We start from the raw sequence: 24,612 nt of genomic DNA on the forward strand, positions 1-24,612 counted from the left end.
CTAGATTGAATAGGAGATGTTTTGTGTAGAGATGGGCCTTCTCTCTTCCAGTCCAACTCTGAAGTAACCGCCTCTTACCCAAGCTTTCTTTAAACTGGAATAACGCCAGCAGAAGAATGTAGTAGGTGTGCTTCAAGTGTCGTCAAATAATTCCCGCAGCTTCCAGAATCCTTGCAATAGCCCGCTGGACCATCTGCGGCAATTCCACCCACTTCCACGCACCTGCTCTTCTTTCTAACCCCAGTACGCAATCCTGCAGCCCCGCCCCCACAGCTGACCAATCAGAGAGCGCAAAGTGAGGCGGATGGGGCGGGCCCAGTTTGGCGCTGACGACGAATCACCTGCCTCAGACAGCAGGGGCGGAAGCGGAAAAGAGCTGAAAGTCTTGGTTTGGCCTTGGGTTCCGCTGTAGGGGAGGTCCCGTGCGAAAGAATGAGGAGATCCTGGGGCCTTACCTACTAGCGGAATCGGGTGAAGAGACGCCTGCCAGTGCGGGAGGTAGGAAGCTCGATCCCCAAAGAAAAGAGTGAGTGGGCAGGCAGCTGCGAGACAGAACCGGAGTGTGCAGGGTCCCTAGAGGCCGGTTCCTGGTCGGTGCTGCTCTCCTGGAAGCCATGGTACAGGCAGAGCTCAGGGCGATCCCCAGGTGAGGGCAGCGGCTCTGCCTGGGATTCCACCGCAGTACAACCGGGTAGATGCGGGGTGGGGAAGAAAGGATGTTGCCTGCACTGCTCGCCAATAGCACCCTGAGCGGCTACATTTGCAGGAGCAGCAGCAGAAGAAGACACAGCGCCGGTCCAGGAGGCGGCTCGAGCTGTTCGTAAAGTCGCCCGACAGCTTTTTCTCCGTAGTATGCGAGTTGACAAAACAGCCAGAGAACAGAGTTCCCCATTACAATCTTTTCGAGATCTTTTCCCTTGCTAACCGGATCTGATTTGTGCGAAAACATGCCTTGCACTTGTACCTGGAGGAACTGGAGACAGTGGATTCGACCTTTAGTAGCGGTCATCTACCTGGTGTCAATAGTGGTTGCGGTTCCCCTATGCGTGTGGGAATTACAGAAACTGGAGGTAAGAGGGTTCTGCACCATCAGCCTGTACACTTTCTTCTACCCATCTATGGTTGGGAAAGAGACACCCTTCCCCCATTTCTGCCCTGATAGTCCTGAAAACCATCTAATGTAAACGAGCCTACTCTTAGGATATAAACCTAATTTCTTGTTCACGGTTCTTCAAGTCATGCTACAGGTGGAGGTGGGACCGGGTCGAGAAAATAGAATATATTAATATAGCTGCTTAGAAGGGCACTGTTTTGCAAGTATTCATCAGTTCCCTGAAAGTAAGGTAATTTTATTGCTGAAATCTGATCTGTTCAGACATTGGACGAAACTAGGTCAAGTAAACTACCTTGAAAACCATGTATTGAATTTTATTAGCTTTTAACTAGCTTCCTGAATCAAAGCGTTCTAGTTGTTTTAACTTTGGTGTCTGTTTTTACTGTGGAAATTAGCTCTTACCCAACAAAGGTTTTGCAAAAAGTCCCTTATATGTATTTTTTGATGTCATATGCTTATTGTGACATCAGTAATGTACTACAAGCTGGAAAACCCCAAGGTAAATAACTCAGATATAAATATTATATAATGAACTTTAAATTCGGAGTTAGTAAAACCCACCAAGTACTTTTACAGAGGAACACCTATTACAAGAACTATAATAAGACCATGACTATTTTAGGCCCTTCTTTATTGTGGAAATGATTTTTACATAAACTGTATTTAATATACATTTGTGTTCTCTATTTACACTAAATTATTTTCTGATGACTTTCCCATACTAGCATAGTCCATATAGTTTTTTGTTTGTTTGTTTATGAGACGGAGTTTTGCTCCTGTTGCCCAGGCTGGAGTGCAATGGCGAGATCTCGGCTCACCGCAACCTCCGCCTCCTGGGTTCAAGCGATTCTCCTGCCTCAGCCTCCCGAGTAGCTGAGATTACAGGCATGCGCCATCACGCCCGGCTAATTTTGTATTTTTAGTAGCGACGGGGTTTCTCCATGTTGGTCGGGCTGGTCTCAAACTCCTGACCTCAGGTGATCTGTCCTCGGCCTCCCAGAGTGCTGGGATTACAGGTGTGAGCCACCGCACCCAGCCCCATATACTTCTTGTTGTTGTTGTTTATTTTTATTTATTTATTTTTGAGACAGAGTCTAGCTCTGTCGCCCTGGCTGGAGTGCAGTGGCGCAATCTTGGCTCACTGCAACCTCTGCCTCCCAAGTTCAAGCGATTCTCCTACCTCAGCCTCCCAAGTAGGTGGGATTACAGGTGCCCACCACCACACCCAACTAATTTTTGTATTTTTAGTACAGACGGAGTTTCACGGTGTTGGCCAGGCTGGTCTCGACTCCTGACCTTGTGATCCACCCACCTCGGCTTCCCAAAGTGCTGGGATTACAAGCATGAGCCACTGCGCCCGGCCCATATAGTTATTTTTAATGGCCATGTAATATTCTGCTACATTCAATATTTCCCATTTGTTAGATATTTAGGTTATTTCCACAATTTGTCTACAAAAACTTAGGTATAAGCATCTTAATACAAATGGGATTTTCTTACTTTGAAATATTTCCGTGGAGTATGGTATAGGAACCACTTTAAAGGTTAATTATATGCATAATATCAGTCCAGTTTTAAGACTTCTCTTAGTTGTTAGTTTCAAATGTAGTTTTTAGGTACCACTAGCTTTTAAGAAAAATTGGAATCTGTAGTCTGTACTTGTCCTAAGCCAAGTTCTCAACATGTCTTGCTTGGACTCTTCTCAACACACCAGCCAGAGTAACCAGTTAAAACTTGGCACATTATGTGTGTCATCTTAAATCACTTCTAGTCCTAGAGTAAAGGCCAATATTCCTCACTGTGGCCATCAAGGTCCAACATGATCTGACACCACTCCCACCTGATCCCCCTCTGACTTTTTCTCCTCAAGTCCTAGGCTTCCACTGCACGGCTTTGCTCAAAAATCCCAGGCATGCTCCCTCCTTGAAACTTTGCACGAAGTTTCCCCTTCACAGAATTTCCTTTCCGTAGATATTATTCTCATTCCTTTATGTTCTTCAGGTCTTTACTCAAATGTCACCTGACTACTCTATTTAACATTGTCAACTTCCCCCCCCAACTCTTCATATTCCTTTCTCTGCTTTATTTTTTCCATAGGACTTACCACCATCTACCACCATACATATTTTACTTTGTTTTCTTTCCCCCTCTTTCTGCCCAAATGACTGAGTCCCAGTGATGAATCAGGCTTTGTATACTATATGAGAGAACATTTACCTCCATAGAACTTAGTGGTGGAGACAAAAGGGACCAACAAAAACAAATCAATAAAAGTGTATAAAATGCTGTGGAAGAAACCAGAAAAGATCTGAGAAGTTACCATGCAGGGCAGTCTAATTGCATAACTTCAAAAGACCACTCTACCAGCTATGGAAAATAAAGCAGAAGTGAAGGGAAGTTAGAAAGCTCTTTATGGTAGTGAGAGGTGGTGGGTGCCTGGGCTATGATGGTTTATGGCCCCGGTAAGGATAGCAGGAGTGGAAATGGAAAACTGAATTGTAAGTATCCTTAGAAGTGAGCAAACAAGACTTAGCAGGAAGATTGGATTCCAGAGGAGAAGCAGTGAGAGAAAGGAACAAATCAAAGATGATTCTGAAGTTTTTTGTTTGAACAACTGTAAATGGTGGTGCTAGTTACTGAGATAGAAAATTGAGGGTTAGGAACAGGTTTGAGAGAAATTGAGTTCTGTTATGGACATTTAGTTTAATAAGAGACATTCAATAGGCATGTCAGATATGCTGTTGGATATGCACATCTAATGCTCAGAAAGATATGAGCTGCAGATACAAATATGAGAGTTTATCTTGGTGTCCCCAGGCTGCCGTGAGAAAATACCATAGCCTGAGTGGCTTAAACTACAGAAATTTATTTTCTCACAGTTCTGGAAGCTCATCCCATGCCCATGGTGGGGCATATACCCATTTATTGGAATGGTAGGGTGACCATCTGCACTGTTTAAACTATTTTTCCCACTCACTTGGCTGACCATGTATACCTGAAGTGAATGTGCATGCTGCTCTAGTCTTTTTACCTCAGCACACTTTTTTTTTTAACCTCAGCACATTTACCTCATGCCCTTAGGTCAGTTCTACTCTCTCCCCTCAGGAAGACCTGGCCCAGAAAGCACTCTCTCCTATTCATCTCCACTCTCTGTTTTGAAGCATTTTGCTGAGGGAGAGTTAACTTATTCTTGGATGCTTGTCTTTAAGGGTTTTTTCTTTCCTCTCTTCTTTCCTCAAGTTACCCTAGAAAAAAAATCTGTTTATCTCCTCCTCATTTCGTGAGCCCAAAAACTCAACTCATGGCTGATAAAGATTAAGAATAATATTACTGGTATCTATATCAATGTGTCTCAAATTTGAATAAATTATTTAGAGGTAAACATAAAATTAAAAAATTATATTGATAATTTCTGCAGATAGCTAGTGTTGAGTTATTCTATTACAATGTTACTTAAATATATACACACATAAAATAGGTTAAATTTCTTGTGCATGTAACTTTTATATAGCTCAAAAATCAAAACAACTGTAAAACCAATAATTAAAATTAATGACATTAATGTGGAGAGATGATGTTTTTCTGAAACTAAATTACCACTTGCACTGTAAAAATGATACTATGTGGTACAGGATTTTAAAATTTGGCCTGCAGTGACCAAGTCTCTAGTCACTTGTTTTATGATTGTTTAAAAAACAAAAACAACTTTCTTCTTTATAGCACACTGAGGACACTTGACCTTCATTAGTCACAAGCACATCATTTTTCTCTTAAGTGTACCACCAAGTTCTAGTTTTTGGAACTAAAGCAATCAAAATAAGCAATTACTTGGCAATACTTTTTTTTCTTTTTTTCTTTCTTTTTTTTTTTTTTTGAGCCAGGGTCTCGCTCTGTCACCCAGGCTGGAGTGCAGTGGCGCGGTCATGGCTCACTGCAGCTTTGACCTTCTGGGCTCAAGTGATCCTCTGGCACCCGGCTAATTTTTTGTATTTTTTGTAGAGATGGAGTTTTGCCATGTTTCCCACACTGGTCTCACACTACTGGACTCAAACCATCTGCCCTCCTCAGCCTCACAAAATGTTGGGATTACAGGCATGAGCCACTGCGCCTGGCCGCAGTACCATTCTTAACGATCACTTTATAATAAAGGAGATCTAGAATATGCTTATCCTATTATTATTTTCTTAGGTCATCACTGAAATTTCACTTCCCTTGGTTTCAGTAACCTGTTGTCCACCATGGTCTGAAAATATTAAATGGAAAATTTCAGAAATAAGTAATTTATAAGTTTTAAATAACTTATTACAATATATAATTGTTCTATTTTCTTGTTAACCACTTACTGTGTGTCCAATTTATGAATTAAACTTTATCATAAGTATATATGTATAGGAAAAAACATAGTATATGCATATAGGATTTGGGACTATCTACAGTTTTAGGCATTCACTGGGGGTCTTGGAACCTAATCCCCACATATAAGTGGGGACTACTGTACTCAATTTTAAATGAAATGGATAAAAGCAAAAAGCCCTGTAATATGAGTGCTTAGACATTCCTTTTAGAGTCTTCACCTCCATATATTTGCTTTTCATTTACTGTTTGATTAACGCCCCCACAATCAGTAAGACTTTGTATTAGCTTTTGGTTTGTTTTTGTTTTTGAGACAGGGTCTCACTCTGTTGCCCAGGGTGGAGTACGGTGGCACAAATCATGGCTCACTGTAGCCTTGACCTCCTGGGCTCAAGCAGATTTCCCACCTCAGTCTTCCTAGTAGGTAGGACTACAGGCACATGCTTCCACGCCTCACTAATTTATTTTTTGTAGAGATGGCATCTCGCCATGTTGCTCAGGCTGGTCTGGATGGAACCCCTGGGCTCAAGCAATCATGAGCCACCTCACTCAGCCCTTTTCAAGCTTTCTATACGTTTTAATGTGGAAATTTGTTGTTGTAAAAATGCATTTGTTCTCCATACTTTTGTTTTCTACCTCTTTTATCTTTGGCCTCTGGTAGAGGAAGAAAAAGTCCTGTTCAAACAGTGAAACTGGGCTGTGCACGGTGGCTCATGCCTGTAATCCCAGCACTTCAGGAGGCCGAGGCGGACGGATCACTTGAAGTCAGGAGTTCCAGACCAGGCTGGCCAACAGGGCGAAACCCCGTCTCTACTAAAAATACAAAAAAATTAGCTGGGTGTGTAATCCCAGCTATTTGGGAGGCTGAGGCAGGAGAATCGCTTGAACCCTGGAGGCAGAGGTTGCAGTGAGCCAAGATCGCACCGCTGTACCCCAGCCTGGGCAACAGAGCAAAACTGTCTCAAAAAAAAAAAGAAAAAGAAAAACAGTGATACTTAAGGTTGTAGACCTTAGTTCTATTTTAATTGTAAACTGCTCAACCCTTCAAGCATCAAAAATAAATGCCCACCTTTTCCCCTTAAAAAAAAAAAGATTCATACTCTTCAAGGCAAGATTACAAGTTAATATAAAAGTCCCCCCTCCCCCGCAAATTTTTTTCAATTTTTTAATTTTTTTTTTTTTTCTAGTGACGGGGTCTCACTTTGTAGGCCCAGGCTGGTTTCAAACTCCTGGCTTCAAGCGATCCTCCCACCTCGGCCTCCCCAAGTGCTAGGATTATAGGCACAAGGCACTGAGCCTGGCCAAGCTCTTTTGTTTTAATATCAGAATTTATACTAACATGTTATTTTGTTTCTTAAGGTTGGAATACACACCAAGGCTTGGTTTATTGCTGGAATCTTTTTGCTGTTGACTATTCCTATATCACTGTGGGTGATATTGCAACACTTAGTGCATTATACACAACCTGAACTACAAAAACCAATAATAAGGTACGTCTTAATAATTTTGATTCCACTACTGTTGTGTTGGCTTATTTCATAAATATGACATAAAATGTTTTAAATTTCTGTTTTCCTTTTCCAATAGGATTCTTTGGATGGTACCTATTTACAGTTTAGATAGTGTAAGTATGTTTCATTTTTATCTCATTAACTAAGAACTTGTTTGATGATACTATAATTACAGAATGCTTAAGATAATGAAAGTATGTTATTGACAAGGAGTCAGATTAATAAGTAAAAAGGTTCACTTGTTTCTCATGATAGAGAATATAAAGTATAATTAAAAATGTAAAATGTGATATTATAAATGTTTAAAAATCTATAGCTGTTTGCTTTCTTTTAAACTTTCAGATTGTTAAAGAATGTAATATTTTAAATTATATTACTACTTTTTATTTATTACGTCTTTTATTTGAATCAAAAATTTAAAAACCTTCCCCAATGGATACACATGAAATTGTTGTAGATGACTGCTTCTAATATGAGTAAATATTAAAGGAAATATCTTTAGCAGCATTATCTATGATCATATTAAGAAAAACTTCAGATTTAAGAACACAAGTACTTACTTTAGCTTCTCTCTTTATTCATTATTTACCCCTCAAACACTTGTTTTTGTTTACCAATATCTAAGATGTTTATTGCTTTTAAACATTCATTTCACAGATTGATAGCCCTCATAATGATAAATTTTAGAGAGTCCCATGTAAGCATATGACAAGACATCTCAAGCATAAAAATTAGCTTATTGTGAGTACCATGAATGGAGTGGTGATTCATTTTATCTTAGCTGCAACTATCTTTAACATCTGTGCTTTTTCATAGTGGATAGCTTTGAAATATCCCGGAATTGCAATATATGTGGATACCTGCAGAGAATGCTATGAAGCTTATGTAATTTACAACTTTATGGGATTCCTTACCAATTATCTAACTAACCGGTATCCAAATCTGGTATTAATCCTTGAAGCCAAAGATCAACAGAAACATTTCCCTCCTTTATGTTGCTGTCCACCATGGGCTATGGGAGAGTAAGTATGTTTGGTTTAATTCTTTTATGTTTTGGTTTTTCATTTAAGCAGAGTTTTTAAGTAGCAATCAGCTCTTTACAAGGCAGTGCATTAAGTATTAATAGCAGAACAATAAGTATAAGACAGCTCCTAATGCAGTTCATAGTTGTTTGAAGGCTAACAAAACAGTTTTGTAATCCCACATATATGTTAGTCTTTTTTACATTATTAATCCCAAATCCAAAAATTAAAGTATTGCAGGTAAAAGCAGTAATCATTTAATCAATATGCTTTTGCAGTTGAGAACCAAGGTCTGCAGATCTTATGTAAGAACACACAGCTAGTTAAAAGACAAAGACAAGATAATGTAGGTTGTAGAACCGCATATGATATGAAGTAGGAGCAATAAGTAACAGTGTTTGGTAACATAATACATCAGCTTGCCTTATTGTATGTTCATGTAGGACATTAAAACTTATGTCATTTCATTTTGAAAAATAAATTGAGTTTACAATTGCATTTATTATAGAAATGAACCACTTGGTATTTTTCAGCAAGCAAACATTTGGAAACAGTGTTTTAGAAAGATTAATTTTGCAATATCATAAAGGATGAATTGGAGGGAAGAAGATTCCAGAGATGGAGAAATAAATTAGGAGTTTATAATAATCTATTTGTGAAATAAAACTGAAAAGGGGGATGAGATTGGAATAGAAAAGAAAGGCAATAAGAGAATGCAACTGAAAAATCAATAGGACATGTCCACTAATGCAGCCGCCCAAGGGGTTCACTTTGCCAGCCACCTAGACAGAACCGATTCATCAAGACGGGAATTGCAAAAGATAAAGAGTAATTCAGACAGAGCCAGCTGTGCGGGAGACAGGAGTTTTATTATTACTCAAATCAGTCTCCCTAGGCATTCAGGGAGCAGAGTTTTAAGGATAATTTGCTGGGTAGGGGGAAGCCAGTGAGCCATGAGTGCTGATTGGAGAGAGGTGAAATCATAGGGAGTCAAAGCTGTCCACTTATACTGAGTCAGTTCCTGGGTGGGGGCCACAAGGTGAGATGAGCCAGTTTATTGATCTGGGTGGTGCCAGCTGATTCAACAAATGCAGGGTCTGCAAAATATCACAAGCACTGATCTTAGGAGCAGTTTAGGGAGGGCCAGAATCTTGTAGCCTCCAGCTGCATGACTCCTAAACCATAATTTCTAATCTTATGGCTAATGTTAGTCCTACAAAGGCAATCTAGTCCCCAGGCAAGGAGGTTTGCTTTGGGGCAGGGCTATTTCTATAGCTTTGGGAGAAACTATAAACTAAGTTTCTCTCAAAGTTAGTTCAGCCTACGCCCAGGAATGAACAAGGACAGCTTGGAGGTTAGACACAAGATGGAGTCGGTTTAAGTTATCTCTTTCACTGTCTCAGTCATAATTTTGCAAAGGCAGTTTCACTAATAAATGAGGAATAAGGTGGAAGTTACAAGCCAAGGTAAATGGAGGTAGAGTGATCAGTGTAGACATACAACATAAGAATGGGTGCATTGCCTCCTATGCAGTACAGGACCATTTGTACAACGTCCTGACAAATTTTGTCTCTATTTACACCCTTGAAATGACAGGGAGCTACCTGGCTTTTTAAAATAATAAGCTACTAATGTGTTCATTTGACAAATATATGTTGAGCACCAAGTACGTGCTAGTATAAAGAAATACCTTAGTGCACAGAACAGACATAGACCTCATGGAACTTAGTTTGGTTAGGAGAGTTAGGAATTAAGACACAAATATATAGTTAGTTATTTCAGGAAATGCAATGAAGGAAGAAGGACAGGAGGCCATGAGAGAATGGTAATGACAAATTAATATAGATTGGTTATCAAGGGAGACAGATTGTGCTCAACTCTGAAGGCAACAAGGACAAATGGGCATTTATAGCTAGAGCATGTTGAGGGGGTCAGCGAATGCAGAATTACGAAGAGGGGACATCAGGGCTAGGAGGATTCTCACTAAACTGAACAGAATTCTTGCTAAAGGCAGGTCAAGGCCTTAGTCATCCAAGGTGGGTGCTGAGGAATTTGATCGGATGTCAAAGGTGATCAGATATCAAAGGGGGCTGGGGAATGACTTAGCAAGATTCTTTTAGATTGACTGACACAGGACAAGGACAAGGCCCAAGGATGAAGCCAAGTTGAAAAGAGGCATCAGAGGCTTGTCTAAAGTTTGTCTAAATGAGAGTCTTTGTCAAATGAGAAACCATTTATAGGATATTATGCAGAGAACCGGTATCTAAATTTCATTTTCAAAGATTACTGTGTTTTTTTTTTTTGAGATGGTCTTGCTCTGTCACCCAGGCTAGAATACAGTGGCGTGATCTCAGCTCATTGCAACCTCCACCTCCCATATTCAAGCAATTCTCATGCCTCAGCCTCCCAAGTAGCTGGGATTACAGGCGTGCCCGGCTAATTTTGTTATTTTTTTTGTAGAGACAGAGTTTTGCCATGTTGGCCAGGCTGCTCTCAAGTGATCCGCCTGCCTCGGCCTCCCACAGTGCTGGGATTACAGGCGTGAGGATGGCTTGAGCCCAGGAGTTTGAGACTAGCCTGGGCAACACAGTGAAACCACATCTCTACAGAAAATTTTAAAATAGCTGGGTGTGGGGGCACATACCTACAGTCCCAGCTACTCAGGAGGCTGAGGTGGGGGCACACACCTACAGTCCCAGCTACTCAGGAGGATCACTTGAGCCCAGGAGGTCAAGAGTAGCCTGGGCAACAGAGTGAGACTCCCATGTCTATAGAAAATAAATTAGCCAGGTGTGGTGGTATGCAGATATAGTTCCCAGCTACTCAGGAGGCTGAGGTGGGAGGATCACTTGAGCCCAGGAGGTCAAGAGTAGCCTGGGCAACATAGTGAGACCCCATGTCTACAGAAAATAAATTAGCCAGGTGTGGTGGTATGCAGATACAGTTCCAGCTACTCAGGAGGCTGAGGTGGGAGGATCACTTGAGCACAGAAGGTCAAGGCTGCAGTAAGCCATGTTCACACCACTGCACTCCACCCTGGGCAACAGAATAAGATCCTATATCTCAAAAAATAAAAAAGGTATTTAGATAATTTGTTTCCTGCCATCCACATTCTTCTGCCACTGCTATTAAGGATGACTACATTGAAAGAATTAACTGTAAATATGGTATCATTCATCAAAGTGATTTTAATTTGGAGGCTTTGGGGAAAATCTGATGCTATTTAAATGAGTAGTTGAAATTCTAAGTTCTTTTTCTTTTGCAGAGTATTGCTGTTTAGGTGCAAACTAGGTGTATTACAGTACACAGTTGTCAGACCTTTCACCACCATCGTTGCTTTGTAAGTACTCAGATTTTATATGAACTTTTTTTTTCATCCTTGTGATCTTATGTGGGAACAACTAAGTAGAAAACATAGTGTTAATGTGCTTATTTATAATGCAGGTCTAGTCTGTTGTAAAAAAAAAAAAAACTATATAGAAACTCACTCTATTAAAATAAATAACATGACCATTTATAGGCAAAGAATCACCACAGGGGTCTTCTAAACATTTACATCCTCTCTAGAGCTAGCTTGCTGTGAAGCACTTTGAAAAAAAAAAATACTTTCTTTTTCAAATACACAGCTTTACAGAAACCCTATTGCATGAAGTTAAAGTATGCTACTTTAGGTTAATTACAGTTTTATTTTCTACATAGTTAATTTAGAATATATTAGAAGTACTCTAAGAAAGAAGCCATATTTTCTTTTAATACATTCTATCAAGGCTTAGAATTGAGGTAAAATGGGGTATCATTAAGCTACCTGGCAAAACTATTCCCTAAAAATTCAAGAACATCAAATACTTTAATGCCAATAGATTACATGTTTTATCTCCTAGTTGTTACTAACATTTTGCATGCTCACAGAGGAAAAGTGGAAAGAAAGACTTGTGAAAGAATTCTTTATTCTGCCTTTGAGCTAGCAATTATTTAGCCATTTAATTATGAAGGCATGCTTTATTTCCCTGCAGCTTAGAAATTGGGTAAGATTATAACAATACTGATGGTAATACTTACTTGAGGGGATCTGGGTCTTCATAAAATTTACCTCCAAGACAATTGAGGGGAAAAAATTAACAACTACAGTTATATACACCTGCATTATATTATGTTTAACAATCAAGCTTTCCCAAAATTAGACAGCATAGTTGGTTTTTTTTTAATTTAGTACTCTTTCTAGTTAAGTGTTATGTGTCTTATTTGGGATTTCCTTCAAGTTGAAGGAATACAGTAATATTTCTAGAAAAAAATGGGTTTTTCATTTTTGAACCACCTCTAGATCCAAAGTCAAGTGATTGTCAATGGATCTCTCAAATAAACTGACTTCTAAATTCTCTGTGTCCAAAGTCAAGTGATTGTCAGTGAGATCTCAAATAAACTGACTTCTAAATTTAAGTATTGCTATTGCTGTATTTTGAAGTACGATTTTGATTTAATCATAGAGATATCTCATTTTTACTATTTTTAGAATCTGTGAGCTGCTTGGTATATATGACGAAGGGAACTTTAGCTTTTCAAATGCTTGGACTTACTTAGTTATAATAAACAACATGTCACAGTTGGTAAGTAAAATGTTCACTTTTCTTAAAATGTACTAAATTTCGTATCTATAACTAAATTTCTTTAGACAAAGTTTCTTCTTAGGATAAGGCTTGCTTCTTTTTAATCTTCCTATAAATTAAATCTGAAATTTAATTTATAGAAAGACTTGAAAAAAATTTAATATATATCTTAATACATATATAAAGATATAATAACATCTTTATTATTTGGCAACTTATACCCTCACATGTTGACCATGTTTGTTCATTTATTTCTGTTGCTCATTGCATAGCTGTATGAGTATGTCATAAATAAAAGCACAGTGCTACATAAAAAAAAAAAATACACACACACGCCCACATATACTGAACATATTCAGAAGAGAAAATATCAAATTGGTATTTGATGGTACAGGGTTTGAATAAAAATGTGAGAATAAAATTCTCTGTTATCATATATTTGAAGTTAAAGGAAAATTGAGAATGCCAAGTTTAAAAAAATGGATGATGTTCTAGAAACTGTATGTTCCAAAGACCTATGATGTAATGTCCTATTTGATCTTACAAGCTTAAAAAAATGTGCATTTTATTTAAATTCTTTGACTAATGCTGTCAGCAAAATAATTTAGATGCAGTGGTATGCATGGTTGGTATTAGAGCTTTATAATAAAAATTAAATGTCCATGTAGCTAAAGTTTTCCCACATGTTCATCCTCTTTGGAACCAGTAATTCTGTTTCTGGGAATGTATTCTAAAGAAGTGTTCAAAAGTATGTTTGCCTAAAGTATCTTTGTATATAAAGCCTATTACTTGTAAATAACAAAAGGCTGAAAGCAATCCAAAACCCAATGTTAGGGACTAGTTGAATGCACTGTGGTCTTTCCATTGGCCAAAATATTAGGCAGTTACTAAAAATAAGCCTGATGAAACATATAGAAGTTATGTATTTTAAGTGGAAAAAACATTAGGCAATAAAATTTTATAATTAGTTCATGACAGTTATTTAAAAACTGGCTTATGTGTAAAAAGGATGATTGGACACCATGAATCACTTTATTCTTTCTTTCTTTACTGGTTTCATATTCTAAAATACTTTGAATTCGCATTTTATATGATTTTAATAGGGAATACTGAACTTTCAGGAAAATATTGTTATTCAGCACTACACTAGGTTATTACAGATTTCTAAAAAGTTAGTAAGTCTTGTTCATTTTAAAAAATAAATCTAGCTGAACTAATACACTGTTCTCAGGAAAAATTGATTCTTTACATTCAGATTTCATAGTCACAATTTTATTGAAATTGTACTTGTTTAATGGGTTAGTTACATAGGATAGACTAGGTAATAAGCTAAAGCCTCATAAAATGAGTGGTCATTTATGTTTAAAAGCCGTTACAGATGGATTTTTTTATTTTGGCTGAACAAGAGCCATTTCTTCCATTTATGTCACTCATTTGTTTATTGTTCCCTTTATGGAACCCAGGAAGTGAACACTTAAAAACATTTTTACGGAAGATGTTGTATGTAGTATATATTCATCTATAGTAAACTATGAAAGCTTGTTAATCTAAAAAATAGAATAATAAAGCCTAGAAAAGTTTGCCTGAAACATTACTCTGTACCAGGTCTCTGGTATGTAACTTTAATATTTCTATTACCATATCTATTACTGAACAAGTTTAAATGTTAATCTTGTTTCTAGTTTGCCATGTATTGTCTCCTGCTCTTTTATAAAGTACTAAAAGAAGAACTGAGCCCAATCCAACCTGTTGGCAAATTTCTTTGTGTAAAGCTGGTGGTTTTTGTTTCTTTTTGGTAAGTGTTACTTTTTTTAAAATGTTCTCATTTTTTTAAGGGCAGTAAAAACCGTTGATTAAGGAGGATTTTTAAACAGTCTTAATGCGGAAGATAGATTAAAATGTCTCTACTTCTCTTTTAAAAAGTTCATCTTTTTAGCCCTTCTACGATTTTCAAAAGAAATAATTAGATGGTCGCTGTAACATTTATATGAAGAAAATAGTTTGAGACAACCTAAATATGTCAATACTAGAATAATTATTAAAATAAATCATGGCCCTGTCATATAATAGAATACTATGGAGTTTGAAAGAAAGCATGATGTAGAATATTTAATTATATGGGAAAATAATCAGTAAATCTTTTTAAAACAGAAGGTAAAACTATACATAGTTCAATATAGTAAAGAGGGCCGGGCACAGTGGCTCACGCCTGTAATCCCAGCACTTTGGGAGGCCAAGACAGGTGGATCACCTGAGGTTGGGAGTTCCAGACTAGCCTGGCCAACATGGCTAGTCTCTACTAAAAATACAAAAATCAGCCAGGCATGGTAGCAGGCACCTGTAATCCAAGCTACTTGGCAGGGAAGGCAGGAGAATTACCTGAACCCGGAAGGCAGAGGTTGCGATGAGCCAAAATCATGCCACTGCACTCCAGCCTGGGCACCAGAGTGAAACTCTGTCTCAAAAAAAAAAAAAAAAAAGAATTTAGTAAAGAGGTGGGTAATAGGGGTCCTAGAAACAAATACACCAAATTTAACAAGCTAGAAACAATACAAAAAGGGAAAAAGAAAAATCCCTGAAATCCCACCACCCAGAAAAGAATGATTAACATCTTGGTAAACCTGTGTCACATATAAAACTCCAGAGAAAGTTTCATACTATAAAAATTTTTGGAATTCGACAATGTTCAGTAGTATATTGTAGATACAGTTCTTTGTCAGTAAACAGAAATATTATTTTGTTTTGTGGGGGGGGTGATTTTTATTTTTATTTTTTTTTTGCTTAGTATTCTTGTTATGTGGATATAACTTTTTACTAATCTCGTTTTGATATTCAGGTTGTTCCTAATTTTTTTACCATTATAAGAAACACTGAAGTGAATATTCTTATGTATACAACTATGAAAGCATGTCCATGTCATTATTTGCTGTTTAAATTTTACCTGGGGCCATTATCTCTAGATTTGCTTGAAATGCTCAGCTTGACTCCCTATCTTGAGACAAAACTACTAGAAAAATGAATTTGTAAAGCAAATTAATATATTTAACATAGAGTTTCTTCAGCAATATGCTGTAAAGGCAGGGTGGTGGTGGTACACAGGTTGCACTGGATTTTTTTTTAATGGCACATTTTTAAAACTACTGCTCATTTTATGCTTGATATAGATTTGGCGTTTACCTTTTCCTAACATATAGGCAAGCAGTAGTTATTGCTTTGTTGGTAAAAGTTGGCGTTATTTCTGAAAAGCATACGTGGGAATGGCAAACTGTAGAAGCTGTGGCCACCGGACTCCAGGTAAGTAGTGCCATCTCTGAATTCAATAGAACTTTACTATTTGTTAAGCATTTTTACATATCTCCACTAAACCTGACAACACACAGGGTATGGGGCTATTATCCTCACTTTACAGGTGAGAAAACAGGGGAACCCTAGAGAAATTGGCCATAATTACTAATTTGTAGCAGATCCATGAATAAAACCTGGATTTCATTATTCCTAAGTCCAATTCTCTTTCCACATTTCTCCTTGTAGTCCTTGGGTGGTGGAATGCAATATACTTGATGTGATTGAGAATGAAATGTACTTTGCTAAGAAATACTTGAGGCTGGCCTGGTGCAGTGACTCACGCCTGTAATCCTAGCACTTTGTAAGGCCAACGTTGGGGGATCACTGGACCAGGCATTCGAGATCAGCCTGGGTAACAAAGAGAGACCTCATCTCTACAAAAAACTAAAAAATAAAATACTTAGCCAGGCATGACAGCACATGCCTATACTCCTAGTTACTTGGGAGGCTGAAGTGGGAGGATTGCTTGAATGCAGGAGTTCAAGGCTGCTACTTGAGGAAGTGCAAAATAGATTCACATTTTGGCATTTTGTCTTTTTTTGAAGGGGTCAAAAATAATTATTTTAGAAAATGGAAAAATGAATATAATCTGAGAAGAAAAAACACAGCTGTTTATCTTAGCACTTTTGAAAAGCAAGTAGAGAAAGATAGCACTCTACAAAACTAGATTTAAATCCAAAGGTGGCTGTTATCTTATTGTTGTTCTCATAGGATTTTATTATCTGTATTGAGATGTTCCTCGCTGCCATTGCTCATCATTACACATTCTCATATAAACCATATGTCCAAGAAGCAGAAGAGGGCTCATGCTTTGATTCCTTTCTTGCCATGTGGGATGTCTCAGATATTAGAGATGATATTTCTGAACAAGTAAGGCATGTTGGTAAGTACCAGCTATTTAATTCAACCAAATAGGTTGGGTAGGATATTGAATTTCTCCTACTAGGGCAATTTATTATCTATTTAGAGATGAAAAGAGACTTTAAAGCAGTACCACAGTGCAGGCTCATCAACTTTGGGGAGTGGGAGAAGGGGAAGTGGGGAGCTTATTTTTAGAATGGTAAGTTTATAATGGTAAAAATAACTTTTGACTAACAGAAAACTTTATATTAAAGGACGGACAGTCAGGGGACATCCCAGGAAAAAACTGTTTCCCGAGGATCAAGATCAAAATGAACATACAAGTTTATTATCATCATCATCACAAGATGCAATTTCCATTGCTTCTTCTATGCCACCTTCACCCATGGGTCACTACCAAGGGTTTGGACACACTGTGACTCCCCAGACTACACCTACCACAGCTAAGATATCTGATGAAATCCTTAGTGATACTATAGGAGAGAAAAAAGAACCTTCAGATAAATCCGTTGATTCCTGAACAGTATGGAAAAGCAAACTGTGCAACTACTACATTATATCATTACCTGGTATCCCATGGATTTTGTGCTTGGGACAGACCATAAATGATGGAAAATGTCAACACAAAAATAGCTGAAAGCCAGGTACAACTACTGCATTTATATATGTAAGTTTTGTATATCAAAAATAATTGGTCTAAATTTCCTAGACTTAGACTTGATTTCTTAACATTAGGGTATCACATACTCAAATGGTAGACAATGACCCCAACTAAATCTTCCTGATGTTACACTGCTTTATCAAGAGGATGGACTTTTTTTTTTTTTTGAGACAGACAGAGTCTTGCTCTGTCACCCAGGCTGGAGTGCAGTGGCGCAATCTCGGGTCACTGCAAGCTCTGCCTCCCAAGTAGCTGGGACTACAGGCACCTGCCACCATGCCCAGCTAATTTTTTTTTTTAGTAGAGACAGGGTCTCACCATGTTAGCCAGGATGGTCTTGATCTGACCTCGTGATCCGCCCACCTCGGCCTCCCAAAGTGCTGGAATTACAGGCGTGAGCCACTGCGCCTGGCCAAGAATGGACATTTTTTAAAAAAACATCAGTACTTCCTACCACTGCTGCATGAGTATAATGCTCCGGAATTATCAGAAAGCATAATGCAGAAATACGAATTCGTGGAACTTAATCATGTGCCATATAAGCTTACCTAACAAACAAACAAACAGTTATATCCCTATTCCTCAACTGAATGTCTTTCAATAAATAAGAATTTATCATTTATTTTCTGCAACTTTTTTATGTCTCATTCTTTAAACATTAAAAACCCTTAATATTTTAACAAAAATTTCTTGATTAGAGGCACAGTGAAAAGTCAAAAAAAAAAGTACTACTTTTCATCAGTGCTATTAAAGGTGGCAGCAAATGTAAATCTTGGCTGAATGGTCTTAATTACTCATTAAACCACAGTCAGAAAGACATATAGGTGCTATTTGGGAAAACTTTTTATTACCTAGGATGGGGTTTCTCTAATTGCTAATCACAACCCCACTGGGTCATGTTTGACATTTTATAATGAAAATAATAAAACAGAAAGTGCCATAGTATGTTACAGAAAGCAAAGATGAGTATTGTTTCTCAAAGCCTTTGCTTTATGTATTTATACACATACTCATTCATATCTATCTATATATAGAGAGAGATATAGTGGTTCACAGTAATCATACAAAGTCTTTATTCCGTCCACTATTATAAACATTTCTATTAAAACTAAAACTGGGCTCTATGTAAAAACCCCAAAGATACACACACCAAAAAAATCTGTTAGAACTCAAGTGAATTCAGTAAAGTTGCAGAATACAAAATCAACATACAAAAAGCATTAGCATTTTTATACATAAATAATGACCTAACTGAAAAATTAAGATGCCATTTATGATAGCATAAAAAAAATACTTAGGAATAAATTTAACACCAAGGCAGTAAAAGATCTGTATGTACACTGAAAACTATGAAACACTGATGAAAGAAAAGAAAGACACAAATAAATGGAAAGATATCCCGTGCTCACGGATCAGAATAATACTGTTAAAATGGTCACACTACCCAAAGCAATTCAGAATCAATGCAATCCTATCAAAATTCCAATGGCATTATTTACACAAATAGAAAAAAATCCTAAAATTCATATGTAACGATAAAAGACCCTGAATAGGCAAAAGAATACTGAGGAAAAAATGTTGGAGACATCACATTTCCTAATTATAAATTATATTACAAAACTATAGTAATCAAGACATTATGGTACTGGCATAAAAACACATACACAGGCCAGTGGGACAGAAGAAAGAGTCCAGAAATAAATCCAAACATATACAGTCAACTAATTTTTGACAAAGACACCAAGAAGACACATCGGGGAAAGAACAGTCTTCATTAAGTGTTCTTAATGAAGATGCTGGGAAAACTGCACTTCCACATGCAAAACAATGAAATCAGACCCTTATCTTAGACCTACACAACAATCAATTCAAAATGAATAAAAGACCTAAATGTAACACCAGAAACTATAGAAGAGAACATAGGAGAAAAGTTCCCGGACACTGACCCTTGGCAATGATTTTTTGGATATCACACCAAAAGCTCAGTCAACAAAAACAAAAACAAATGTGACTACATCAAACCAAAAAGCTTCTGACAGTAAAAGAAACAGTCAACAAAATGAAACAATAGCCTACAGATTGAGTAAAAAATATATGTAAGGCATATATCTGAAAAAGGGTTAGTATCCAAAATTTATAAAGAATTCATACAACTCAATTTTAAAAATGGGCAAAAGACCTGAAAAGACATTTCTCCGAAGACGACACACAGATGGCCAACAGGTATATAAAAGGGTGCTCAACATAATTAATCATCAAGGAAATGCATATAAAAACCACTCGAAGTACTACCTCTCACCAGTTAGGCTAGCTGTTATCAAAAAAAAACAAAAGACAACAAATGTTGTGATGGTGTGGAATAAAAGGAACTCTGTGCACTGTTGGTGGGAATGTAGATTGGTACAGCCATTATGGAAAACAGAATGAAAGTTTCTAAAGAAAAATAAAACTACCATACGATCCAGCAATCCCTCTTCTGGGCATATACTCAAAGCAAATGAAATCACCACCTTGTAAATATATCTGCAGTCCGTGTTCATTGCAGCATTATTCATAGTAGCCAACATGGAGACAACTGAAGTGTTCATTGACAGATGAATAAAGAAACTGTATATATATGCCTACACACAATGGAATATTATTCATCCCTAAAAAAAAAAACCAACGATATCTTGCCATTTGCTACAACATGGATGGGCCTGAAGGACACTGTGCTAAATGAAATAAGCCAGACAGAAAAAAAGATACTGCATAATTTCACATATATGTGGAATCTAAAAAAAAAATTTAAATATATAAAGAGCAAAACTGGTTATAGGGGGGTAGGGAGAAATGGGGAATGTAGGTCAAAGGATTCAAGGTAGCAGATATGTAGGATGAATAAGTCTAGAGATCTAATGTACAACATGAGGATTTTAGGTAACAAATTTGTACTGTATTTGGGATTCATGGTAAATGACTAGATGTCAGCTGCTGTTGTCAAAAACAAAAAATATGTGGGTAACTGAGATGATGGATATGTTAATTTGCTTCACATTGTATACCTTAAATGTATGCAATAAAATTTATTTTAAAAATAAAGCTGGGTAGTATAATAATAGAGGTAACAAGAACAGGTAGTCTGGAGCAAAGATCCGTCTTATTTGTGACTTACAAAGAGCATGCAGTGTATAGGAGGCATAATAATGATCTTCCTTTATTTCAAAAGTTTGTAAAAATTGGATCAATTAATGTACTTATTGTACATCCAAATCAAAACTTTGAAAAATAGTATAGGATTAAGTCTTCCTTCAATTTAACTTTGTTTTGTTACCAGCTTTTAAATGTTCTTTTACCAAAGTAGACCAAGAAAAATGCTGCCTCCTGAAGATTTATTCCCTAACTCCTTTACTGTTTTAATTACATTTAGCTTATAGCTTAAATTCTTTTTCAAGCTTGCATTCTCAAAACAAAACCTGAGATGTTTCAGATGTACACTGAGTATTTAAAGGAAGCAAGATTGGAATTTACAGGTAACCATAACCCTCAGTCTTCAGTGGAAGCCTTTCAGTGTTTCCCAATTACAAGTTTGGATTTAAGAAAAAAAGGCCAAGATGCCTACAAAAGTAAAGTTTTGCTTTACTTACACATGTCAATAATGATAAGACTTTTAAAATCCCTATTCTGTAAAATCGAGCAAAAGAAGTTTCCTAATTTAAAAAACTAGTGATGTATCCTTTTCCAGAAAGCAAATCTGCAGCAGTATTTCTATAATAATGCTACCCTTTTATTTAGAATCTTTTAAAATATGCTTTATTAATGTCAATTTTAAAAAATATTTGACCATTACAAGGAATTTTTATATACCCCCACTAATTAAGACAAGAATTTTGTACTTGTTGACGCTCTATTTACACAGTTTTCATTGGAAAACTGCTCTTCATTGCTTTACTGTGATGCTGACATTGCTTTTGTGATGCTGAATGCTGAGTACAAGTTCCTCTCCCATTTCAACCTGGATGGGATTATCTAAAACAACTGCAGCTTGTTTCCAGTGGGAGGCTTCACTTGAAGTATCCAACCTAATCTCTTCATCAAGGTACATATGATACCAAAATGGAATAGCAGTCAGTCTTCCAGATTTACAAATGTATACCTATGAAAATAAAGAAATTAGGAAAATATCAGAGTGCATAGAGTAGACTTAGATAAGTCTTTCTCTTTTTAGTTACTTTTAAATACAAAAATTTAAAATACATTTCACTAGATTTAAATCTTTAAAGTAGCTAAAAGTATGTATAAAAGTATTACCTAATTTAAGATAATTATTCTAAACAATAACAAACGAAATCACTTTGCATGTTGTCCTTACCTTTACTTCTCTGTTAGAGGTGTTCAAATATGGAGTCATTAAATCTAGTCTTAAGAGTTCCACTGGCTTGCTTAAAGGTATACAGGGCAATGAGGATAGGTCCAAAAATACACGTATAGGTACCTAGAGAAAGTATAACTTTTTCACTTTCACTTTTTCTTTTTGTAGTCAGGGCTCAAGTTTTTCACTTTTACACATTCCTTTTGTGGTCAGGGATTGCTTTGTACTTGACTCAATAGTACTTGATAGAATACTTTTTACATTACCTCCTTTATATTCCCACATCAAGCTAAGGCTGGCTTTCATTAGAACTTTCATTGTTCCAGTACAAAAAGAATGAACAAACCAAGGTTTAGGCAGGTTAGATAATTTGCTCTGGTTTCCATTACCTGTAGATCTTTCATTTGGATGAGAGCAGATTAAATTTTTTCTTAAGCCAAACAGCTCTAAAATTTTTAACCCAAGGATTTGCTTATGAAATAATGGTACAACACTAATTGAATTGTCTCAGAAATGATGCCAGATTCAATCAAACAATAGTTGATTTCATTTGGAAAATAAGTTTATTTCCAGAAGGCAGTGGCTCTCAATCTTGGCTGCAAATTAAAATCACCTGGGGAGCTTTTTAAAAGCCCAACTGTTCAGGCCACACCCCAAACCATCTGGCGTTAGGATCCCCAGATGTTTCCAATGTACAAAGTTGAGAATCACTATTAAGTGTTCTATCAAGTTTAGTAGCAATTGAATGCTACTATTAATACTAATGATTTTTAGCCTCATCCTCATTTGAAACAAAGGAAACTGTCATTTAAAAACCACTTTTCCTTGTATAAGGCGAAACAGGACACAGATACATTCACCTCTCCCTGGGCATCCTTGAAAGCATCCAGCCTTTATTCCCCATAAAAACTCAACAGTAACCCCATACCATTTCTAAGACTCCTTGTTATGCCTTTTGTTCCTATTTTTACATCAAACCAGAAGAAGCCTTAGATTCTCATGTCACCTCTTATCACCTGCCTCCTAATCCCCACACTGCTGAACCCATACCTCATAGTCGGCCCCCACTTTTATTTCTCACACTAACTGGTCCACTCCTGTCTTTTTTTTTTTTTTTTTTTTTAAATATAGGGTCTCACTCTGTTCCCCAGGCTGGAGTGCAGTAGTACGATCACAGCTCACTGCAACCTCCGCTTCCTGGGCTCAAGTGATCCTCCCACCTCAGCCTCCCAAGTAGCTAGGACTACAGGTGCCCACCACCACACTTGGCTAATATTTGTATTTTTTGTAGAGATGGGTTTTTGCCATGTTGCCCAGGTTGGTCTCGAACTCCTGGACTCAAGCAATCTGCCCTCCTTGGCCTCCCAAAGTGCTAGGATTATAGGCATGAGCCACCATGCCCGGCCCTCCTGTCATCTTTGCCAGTTCCTTCTATATAACCAACCAAACCAAGCTCATAACTTTATGAGTTCTCTAGAGTTCAGTTCCCAGCCCTCTCTATCTACATGCCCCCAAGCTATTTCATCCAGTCTTATGGCCTTAAATACCAGCTACATGCTGCTAACTGCCAAATTTAAATCTTCAGCCCAGAGCTTTCTCTGAATTCTTACCCAGTTGCTCAGTGACCACAGCTACACACAAAGCCTGATCCTATTTTCCCCATTATCAGTATGGAAACTATTCTTCCAGCTGCTTTCACCTAAAAAAAAAAGGAGTCCTCTTTCATAGCCCACATCCAACTTATCAAAAATTCTACCTTTATTTATTTTTAGAGACAGGGTCAGTCTTGCTGTTGCCCAGACTGCAGTGCAGTGGCACAACCTTGGCTCACAGCAGCCTCAGCCTCTTGGGCTCAAGCCGTCCTCCCACCGCAGCCTCCCGAGTAGCTGGGACTAGAGGGGCACACCACCATGCCTAGCTAATTTTTGTAGAGAGACAGTCTCACTTTGTTGCCCAGGCTGGTCTTGAACTCCTGGGCCCAAGCAATCCTCCCACTTTGGCCTCCCAAAGTGCTGGGAATTCAGGCATGAGCCACCACACCAGCCCTACCTTTAAAATATATCGAGGATCTCACCATTTTTGCACTTTCACTGCTACCACTCCAGTCAAAGCCACTGACACCTCTCACCTGGATTACTACAATAATTTCATGCCTTTGCCTGGTCTCACCAGTGTTTTATTCCTAACACAGCAACCATAGCAAGCCCTTCAAAACATAAGTCACATCATGTCAAGCCTCTGTTCAATACCCTCCAGTTGTTTCCTACCCCTTTCAGAGCAAAAGCCACAGTCCTTACAAATGGCCAGAAGGTCAACATCTGGCCCCTAATACTCTGACTGCATCTCTCATCACTCTCCCTCTTGGTTGCTTCTTGCAGTTTTTGATGCTCCAATCGTGATCTTGCCTCTAGCTATTTACACTTGCTGATCCTTTGATTTGTGTGATTTGCTCCCTTATTTCTTTCAGGCCTCTGTTTATCACTTACCCATGAGTCCTTTCCTTAGGTGTAATCTATATAAAATAGTATATCCCATACGCCACACTCCCTTAACCTGCTTTATGTCCACAGCTCTTCTCACCATCATAGCAGTCTTTTTACTTGTTTATTGTCTCTTCCAATGTAAATGCTAAATCCACGAGATAGTAAACTTCTCTATTTCATAGCCCTATTCCCCAAATCTAAATGTACATGTAGTAGACATTCAGTAAAAATTTGTTACTCTATCACCCAGGCTGGAGTGCAGTGTCGTGATTTCAGCTTACCGCAACCTCCACCTCCCAGGCTCAAG

At 37.7% G+C, this 24,612-nt stretch overlaps 2 protein-coding genes across 7 annotated transcripts in view; one reads left to right on the forward strand and one right to left on the reverse strand.

Annotated features, from left to right (window-relative positions):
- The first annotated feature begins 385 nt into the window (after positions 1 to 385).
- TMEM184C (transmembrane protein 184C) lies at positions 386 to 18,093 on the forward strand. Its single transcript, XM_016952346.4, is given in 12 exon segments — positions 386 to 498; positions 767 to 898; positions 901 to 1,070; positions 6,827 to 6,957; positions 7,055 to 7,091; positions 7,795 to 8,000; positions 11,266 to 11,340; positions 12,511 to 12,604; positions 14,287 to 14,399; positions 15,799 to 15,898; positions 16,661 to 16,832; positions 17,065 to 18,093. Coding segments are annotated over 11 exon segments (1,410 nt in total). The 5' UTR covers positions 386 to 498; positions 767 to 852; the 3' UTR covers positions 17,331 to 18,093.
- A 3,142-nt stretch (positions 18,094 to 21,235) lies between these two features.
- PRMT9 (protein arginine methyltransferase 9) overlaps positions 21,236 to 24,612 on the reverse strand; it is a 47,955-nt gene continuing 44,578 nt past the window's right edge. For 4 of the 6 annotated variants that reach the window (XM_517474.8, XM_024356323.3, XM_063809056.1 and 1 more), the window contains 2 exons: positions 21,823 to 21,945; positions 21,236 to 21,606 (listed from right to left, as the gene is read on the reverse strand). In XM_517474.8, the coding sequence (XP_517474.3) occupies positions 21,391 to 21,606; positions 21,823 to 21,945 (339 nt within the window). In that variant the 3' untranslated portion in view covers positions 21,236 to 21,390. The remainder of the gene's footprint in view (positions 21,607 to 21,822; positions 21,946 to 24,612) is intronic. The other 2 variants (XM_024356322.3, XM_063809054.1) reach the window with 1 other exon arrangement.

Source organism: Pan troglodytes, chromosome 3, assembly GCF_028858775.2.
Source record: "Pan troglodytes isolate AG18354 chromosome 3, NHGRI_mPanTro3-v2.0_pri, whole genome shotgun sequence".
In the NCBI taxonomy this organism is placed as follows: Eukaryota; Metazoa; Chordata; class Mammalia; order Primates; family Hominidae; genus Pan; species Pan troglodytes.